This window comes from Corvus cornix, chromosome 5, assembly GCF_000738735.6.
Source record: "Corvus cornix cornix isolate S_Up_H32 chromosome 5, ASM73873v5, whole genome shotgun sequence".
In the NCBI taxonomy this organism is placed as follows: Eukaryota; Metazoa; Chordata; class Aves; order Passeriformes; family Corvidae; genus Corvus; species Corvus cornix.
Window position 1 is genome coordinate 59070588 of NC_046335.1, and position 7908 is coordinate 59078495.

The 7908-nt window shown below is 56.9% G+C and overlaps 1 protein-coding gene across 1 annotated transcript; it reads left to right on the forward strand.

Annotated features, from left to right (window-relative positions):
• Positions 1–1796: 1796 nt before the first annotated feature.
• On the forward strand, positions 1797–7904 carry GCHFR (GTP cyclohydrolase I feedback regulator). The gene is made up of 3 exons (XM_039552902.1): positions 1797–1903; positions 3057–3151; positions 7113–7904. Exons 1-3 carry the CDS (start codon positions 1868–1870, stop codon positions 7234–7236), a joined length of 255 nt encoding a protein of 84 aa, XP_039408836.1. The 5' UTR covers positions 1797–1867; the 3' UTR covers positions 7237–7904.
• The last annotated feature ends 4 nt before the right edge of the window (positions 7905–7908 follow it).

The following is a 7908-nucleotide window of genomic DNA, read 5'->3' on the forward strand; positions in this document are numbered from 1 at the left end:
CTCTGGGGCTGGAATTCCCCCCTCGACAGGAAATGCGGGGGGCGGTTCCATTCCTGGTGGGATCCCCCAGGAAGAACTTCTTTATCCCAGAATCACTGAAACTAGAAATACCTTTTTCTGCAAGAGCCAAAGGATTCCTTAGGAAAAGGCGCCGCTCAGGAGAGGGAAAACCAACCCTGCTCCTGGGGGTTTGGGCAGAGCCAAAGAACCTTCTGCTTCCCTTTATGTGAATTACTGGGAGCAATTCCGAGCCAGCCCAGTCCAAGGAGAGCTGGGAGCAGCCAGCTCGGAGCTGGAGGGTGATAAACTGCTTTGGGATGATGGATGAGATCCACCAGTGCTCTGGCTGCCTCCCAGATTTTGGTATCTCCTGAAGAAATTCAATATTAGAATGTTATGTATGGCTCTGCTCTCATTTCCTTACTCTTTTTTCCTTATTACCTTTTTTCCCCAGGAAGGAGCCACATTAGAGTCAGACCCAGAGCTGGGCAGGCTGCCAGAACCCTGGCCAGTTTTCCTTTAATTTCTGGAAAGGTCTGGATTTCATATCCGTGTTGTTCCCTGCGTAGCCACAGACTAGCAGAGGTCCGGAGGGGTCATGGATTATGGGAACTCTGTCAAAATCCAGCCCAGCCAGGTGAACGGTGCCCCCAGTTCATTGGGCAACAGGTTTGCCCTGGGACAGGAGAGCAATGAGCAAACATTCCAGCTGTTTCAGGACTCGGGGAAGAGGCTCTCCTGGGGATGGGAATGATCAAAACAAGCTGATGTTTAACCCGTGGGGTGAGGTATCCCATGGAGAACTCCAAATGGACACACTGGGATTCATGGGACGCGTTTTAGGAAGAGGAGACCGTCAGCTTCTGGCTTTTCTTGCACCTCACCAAACCCAACCAACGGGTCAATGACAATGTCAATAATAACAATTAGCAACAATAATAATTATAACTATAACAACAACAATTAATAGGGGTTAATAACAGATTAATAGTAATGGATATGCAGCACCTCTGCCTGTCCCAGTCCCAGGAAATGAGCTTCTCCTCCAATTAGGAAGGGATTTAAACCCCTGTGTCACCAGATAAAAACTCGACAGCCAGCAGAAAAACAGATTTTTTCCCAAAAAAAGTCAGTAATGCTGAACATTCTGCTTCAGGGGAGTGTTGGTCGGGCTGTGGGGTGGGAGCAGGGATGCTCTGCAGGGCCCAGGGCTCGCCACCTCCCTGGCTCCTGCTCCATCATCTCCCAGTCCTCATCTCCCTGCTGTCATTTCCTGCTCCTTTATCTCCCTGCTATTAATTTCCTGTTGCTTCATCTCCCCTATCCATCATCTCCCTGTCCATCATCTCCTTGTTCATTGCCTCCCTGAGCATCATCTCCTGTCCTCTGTCTCCCTGCTCATCATCTCCCCATCCTCCATCTCCCCATCCTCCACGTCCCTGCCTCTCATCTCCTGGTCCATCCTTTCCCTGCTCATCATCTCCTGTCCTTTGTCTCTCAGTCCATCAGCTCCTGGTCCATCACCTCCTTGCCCACCACCTTCTCGTCCATCATCTCCCGGTCCATCAGCTCCCGGTCCATCCTTTCCCTGCTCATCACCTTCTGTCCCCTGTCCCCTCCCGCTCCATCACCTTCCAGCCCTTCACCGTCCGCCCATCCCTTGTTGGGACGGCAGAGCCGAGATCCCGAGGGATCCGTCGGAGCCCCCCGGGTGCCTCCCGCTCCCCAGCCCCGGCGGGGCCCCTCTGACCCCTTTGGGAGTCCTTTTCCCCGCCACTGCCCGGGGGCGGCGGCGGCGGCGGGGCGGGACCGGGGGCGGCCCCGGGCACGGTGCCCCGGGAGCAGCGGCGGGAGCGGCGGAGCGGAGATGCCGTACCTGCTCATTAGCACCCAAATCCGCCTGGTGAGTCCCGGCGGGACCCCCGGGGCTGGGGAATTCCGGGGGGCGGGCAGGGACCGACCGGGGCGAGCGGTGGGACCCGCTCAGCCCGCGGTGCGCCCGTCAGCGGTGGCTCCGGTGGCCCGCGGCGATCCCGGGATGGGCTGGCCCTGCTGCTGCTGGGGAGATGCAGGTTTGGGGGACCCCCAGCACGGCCCCAGCGGCCGGTGTGGGGTGTCCGGCACAACTCCGTGAGAGCTCCCGGTGCCCACAGCGCGGCTCTGCTGCCCCCAAACCCTCCCGACTCCCTGGGGAAACTTGCGGCAGGATCCCACGGACGCCAAAGGGCTCCACTTGTCCTGGCGGCTGGGTTCCCCTCGGCCCCCAACAGCCATTCCAGCGTGGAAAACGCGGCCAAGGGAGCGGGGCTGGCAGGAGCCGGGCAGTGGTTGGGATCACTGTTTGGGATCAGCGGCTGGGATCACCGTCCGGGAGCACTGATGGGATTGCTGGCTGTCACCATCAGATGAAGCCACAAAGCAAACGTTACCCCCCGGCACTGGCAGCACCCACATCCTGCACCCACATCCTGCAGGATGCTGGAGGAGCCCACAGCCATGTCTTTATCTGGGGGTTCCCTTTTCCTGACAGTCATCCCCCTCCCAAAGCCTGGATCTGCTGGTGCAGTTTGGGGCAGGAAACGGGGACAGTGAAACCAGCAAATGAGCAAAGTGAGGGAGTTGTGATGGACACTGCTACTGCTGCCACTGGAGATGTCCCAAAGGAAGCAGCAGTGGATTGGGAATGGGAACGTGTGGGGATGCTGCAGCACCAGAGCAGCTGCTGGCAGCAGCACTGGGGATCGTACAAGTTGGTTGAGAGATTAAGGATAAGGTACAGGAAGGGACACCTGCATTATGGCACTGGAGGGAGCAGCCTGGAGCAGCAGGGCTCCAGGAGACTTTGGAAACTCTGTTCTTTGCTAAAGGGGCAAAGCAAACATTTCCAGCCTGAAACTTGGCATCGAGCTCAGGCTGGAAACCGAGCGCTTTCCTGGCAGTGGCCCCTCCCAGGATGGGCTGATGGCAATTCCCTTCCCTCAGGGCTCTCACTGGAGCTGTGCTGGGAACAGGGGGTGGCACCACGGGTCACTCACCGCTCCGTGCCTGTCCCACAGGAGGTTGGGCCCACCATGGTGGGTGACGAGCACTCGGATCCCCACCTGATGAGCATCCTGGGGGCCACGAAGAGGAGCACGCTGGGGAACAACTTGTAAGTCCTCCTCTCCTTATTTTCCCAAGAAATGCGGAACATTTTCGCTCCTGGCATTCCCCACAGCACCTTCCAGCTGTGCAGTTAATCCCAGGACTCGCACGTGTCCTGTTAATGAGGAATTGCTGCCCGATATTTCACTTGGTTCTTTATTTTCCCTTGCTCTGACCCTGTTCTAGCACCTGACTCACCTTTCCCTCTCTCACTGCCATCCCTGCCTTGCTCTGCCTGTGGCCTTTCTTGGTGGTGCCGAGCCACCCGGGATGCTCATCCACAGTTCTGTCCCATCCCATCCCATCCCATCCCATCCCATCCCATCCCATCCCATCCCATCCCATCCCATCCCATCCCACCCACAATCTGTCTGTCCTGTCCCTCCCACGCAGAGTCTGTCTGTCCATCCCATCCCATCCCATCCCATCCCATCCCATCCCATCCCATCCCATCCTCCAGTGCAGCTCAAGGTTTCACCCAAGCCAGCCCTTCCCAACAGCTCCCAAATCTTTTCCATGGGCAGCTGAGCCCCAAGGTTGGAGCTGCTTCCCACTGTGTCACCCCTGACTCCAAGCCCTCCACCTGCGTACTCCCAAACTGTGGATATTTGACACTTCTCCATGTCCCCCCCTCTGCCCATGCCGAGTTTGACCCCAGCCTTCGGCCAAACACTCAGAGATGTGACCAGCATCTTCCTCATGGTTTGGCCCAATTTTTTTTTTTTTTTCCTTTTCCCCCTCACTTGATATCCCACTTCTTGGTTTTCCCTGGGAAAAAAACCAATGGCAAAGCAAAACAAACCCCCAAATGCGAAAGAACCTGACAGAGAGGAGCAGCTCGATTCCTGCTGTGTCCCATGTGCCGTGGTGTGGAGTAGGAGAAGGAGGAAAAGGAGAGGAGGAGAAGGACGAGGCATTACACAGCAGGGGCATCTCATCCCAACATTCCATCTCATTCCATGCATGGAGCTGGGAAAACCCACCTACTCAGCACCAGCCTGGCACGAACACCAGGTGCTGGATCCTCGGCTGCTGCAGCGTTAAAATCTGAGTGGGGTGGGAAATGTTAATGATGAGGAGATAAAATGTAAGTATTGAGGGCCCCCTCTCCATCCCAGCCGAATTCCTGGGGGGGTTTGCCAGGCTGATCCATCTCCGTGCTGCTATTCCCAAGCCTGTGGGTGGGCAGAGATTGGCAGCAGTGCCAGCGTCGTGCTGCCACCTGCCGCGCCGAGCCCGGAGTTACGCAACGGGACGGGAGACAGAGCGGGGAGAAACACAGCAGCTCCAGGAAAGAACTGGATCCGGAGAGATTTGGGCTAGGATCCCTGGGATTCACGTGGAAAAGGAAGGCACAGACAGATAAAAGCCCCTGTGGTGCCTGCCCCAGCAGCTGGGGGAGCCACAGTGCTGTAAGGAACAGGAGCACCACGTTCTGCTTGTTTGGGAGAAGGGATACGAGCTTCCTATGGGATCTCCCTGGTGGATTCACCACCTTTCTCCCCTCCCTGTGGCCCGGAGCGTTTTGAGCTGCTCTTGCCCCACCTGCTCCTCGGCACGGCCTGTGTCACAGCTGGGAACTCCGCTGTGTCCCCACGGCACATCCCCGCGGCCCATCCCTGCGGCACGGCACGTCCTCCCTGCGTGTGCCTGAGCAACAGGCAGTGGGCAAAGTCCCCGGCTGGAATGTGGCTGCTGGCAGCGCCGAGAGCACAGCCACGTGCCAGCGGGGCAAGCCCGGCTGCCTCCTCCAGAATCCCAACCAGGGCTGGGAGCTCCAGGATCTGCACTGTGGCCAAGCAGGATTTTCCATCCCCAACTCCTTCATGAGCAGAGCCTGGCTACAGATGCTGCAAACCCCCTTCCTGTAGCACCTTGGACCCCAAAACTTTAACCATGACCTTACAGGGAGCCTGAAGGAAAAGCCTGAGCAGCACAGACCTGCTGGGAAACTGGGATGTACAGGTGAAGCACTGAAATCCCTGTAAGGAGGGAGCGCACGGATCCTGTTCCGCAGCTCTGCACAGACACACGGCCCCTCATTAAGTGGGGAGCAGGGATGTGGTCCCTGCCCTCCGTGTTGGGGTCAGAGCCCTGGGGGCAGCCAGATGTGGCAAGGGACAGCCAGATGTGGCAAGGGACAGCCAGATGTGGCAAGGGACAGCCAATCCCTGTCTGGGCACGTCCAGCATCCTTTGATCTTAACTGCAACCCGATGCCTTCCTTTGCATTTGGGAGCTGAGGGCTAAGACAGCTGCTAAAATTCCATGTCCCTGCTCCTCCAGGCACAGCCAAACCCATCCTCAGGGAGCTGAAGGAGAGCTGGGCATAGATCCCAAGGAGGTTGGCTGCTCCATCCCTAAAAATTGCTGTATGCCGAGGACGCTCCTGCCCCATCCCTGTGGGTGCAGCTCTGGGCTCTCTGGGTTTGGTGCACCTGGAGGCAGAGCTGGTGGGACCACAACCCAACCTGTGCCAGGGCACAAGTCCTCTCCAGTCTGGCACGACTCCTCTTTTCCCTGCTGGTGTTTACCTGGGAGAAAAGGCTTTGCAGGTATCCCAGCCCCTCCATCCTGACTGGATGCACACGGAGACGGCAGCGTATCCGATACCCACAGGGTGCAGTCTTCATTTCCCTCAACTCCCAGCTGTGATAAAGCCCTGGGAACTCTTCCCTCCTGCTTTTAGCTCAGTCACTCCGTTTTTTAGGTTCCTACAAATCCCTGCCTCTGCTACTTCCTCTGAATAATGGGAATAATATTTACCAGCTCCCCCTGCGAATCTGAAGGGTATGTGGCAACCCTCCTGGAGAAAGCACAGACTTCAAAGACACTTATAATAATGCACATTATCTTTACACCACATCTATAATTACAGCCAAGTACAGTCTGTCTTGAGAAACTGGAAAATCTCTCACATCTCAGGGTTATTTTGTGCTTTAAAGCACTCCCAGCCCCAGCACGGCTCCGAAATCCAAGCAGGAGCAGCTTTGGAAAGGCTTTTGGATCCTTTTTTATCATTATTAGTAGGAAAAGCAGGAGAGGCTTTGTTCAGGTGCCCAAACAGGATCCCCAGGGATCCTGCAGCCTGTCATTATCCGCTTATCCGGCACTGCGAGTCAGCTACAGCTGAGCTGCTCTTGGCTTTGTCCCAAAAGTCAAAGGAAAGGCTGGCACATCCAGTGCCAAAGGTCCCACTGGCCAGCTCAGCTCGGCTATCCCCACCCAATTCAGCCCAGTTTGTGTCTGGTCCCCTCACGGGGGAGCAGCATCACAGCGCTCGAACTTGTGGGATCAAGGGGTAGCAATGTGGGACAGCTTCTGCTCCAAGCACAGAGCCAGCACAAACCAACTGGGAATCAGAGCTGGACAAGGATCCAGTATCAGTTCCCAGGCACTGCCAGAGCAGAGTAGCCTGGGCTCACCTCACCTGGCACCTCCATGCAGGATGGATGACTACTGGCTTTCCAAAGGTTTCCCACCTGGCTGAAAGCAGCACCTTCTTCCAATCCCCAAATTCCAACAGACTCTCAAACCCACCCAGCTCACAGACGTGCTCTGACATAGGCAGAACGCTGGGATTTCCTTCCTTAGATACACCTGAATCATTCCTCTCCTCCTCCACGAATTCCCAGGTGTGTTAAAAACGTGCTCGCCTGTGTTTACCTGTGAGCCCTCCGCCACAGTGCCAGCCCAGTTACCGAGCAGCACGTGGCTCTGGACACCGGCCCTGAGCCACATTCCCATTCAGCCTGATCCTTCCCTCCCGGACAGGATTCCCGTGGTTTGGCACCGTGGGCTGTGCCTTCCCCTGGGGTTAACCAAGGCCCTGCGTCACACTCGCCCAGCCCGTGCCAGGTGTGGCCGCTGGTCCTACAGGGGTCAGGAGCGAGGCAGGCTCACTTCCACCAGGAAATCCCCGTCTCTGTCCCCCCCAGCTCACCTTATTCCCGTCTTTCCTGGGTGCAGCTGTGAGTACTACGTGAACGATGCTCCGCGCGTGGTCCTGGACAAGCTGGAGAGCCTCGGCTACCGCGTGGTCAGCATGACCGGCGTGGGCCAGACCCTGGTCTGGTGCCTCCACAGGGAATAGCCAGGGAGAATCCGGCGTTCCACACAGATGACATCCTGCTGGAGATCGTCTTCTAGGACTGGCAGCAAATTTTTCCCCCTTATTTCCCTCCTGTCCCAAACTCCAGGCACTCGGGCAGGGGGAGGAAGGGTGTGTGGAGGCAGAGCTGGACCCAGTGGAATTTTGCCATCCCTGTCATTTCCCAAGAGCAGGGGGAGGAAGGTATGCCCAGAATCAGGCAGAGGGAACAGATGGCTCCAGCTCTGCCTTCAGCAGGATGGCAGTCTGGCAAACTCCAGCTTTTTACATTTTAATCATGTATTCAGCATGCCCTGGAGGAAGCTCAGTAAGACCTGTCTGCCTCCTCCTCAGGCTGCCCTGGAGAGCTCCGTGCCAAGCACGGACACCATCCCATCTCATCCCTGAAATCCAAGGGGGAACCACTAAACCTACCCCCAGTGCTCCGAGAATCTCTTCCCTTGGCAGCAAGGCCTGTTCCCATCTCAGCAGCACCACCAGACTTCCTGACCTAGACTGCCCTCCAAGCCTAACACGGGGTTCCCAAAGTAACACAGAAAGGTTGTGTGACTATTCCAGGCGCAGGCTCTAATCCCAACACTGCTGGAATGTCTGCAGCTGTGTATGGATCCTGCTGTGGGGGTAACACCAATAAAACATTGCTGCGCAGAGACC

Bases quoted from the DNA above. Each gene is read 5' to 3' on its own strand.
- GCHFR (XM_039552902.1), top strand. From the start codon at position 1,868: ATGCCGTACCTGCTCATTAGCACCCAAATCCGCCTG. The intron at 1,904-3,056 runs GTGAGTCCCGGC...CCTGTCCCACAG, and splicing joins TTAGCACCCAAATCCGCCTG to GAGGTTGGGCCCACCATGGT. The intron at 3,152-7,112 runs GTAAGTCCTCCT...TCCTGGGTGCAG, and splicing joins AGCACGCTGGGGAACAACTT to CTGTGAGTACTACGTGAACG.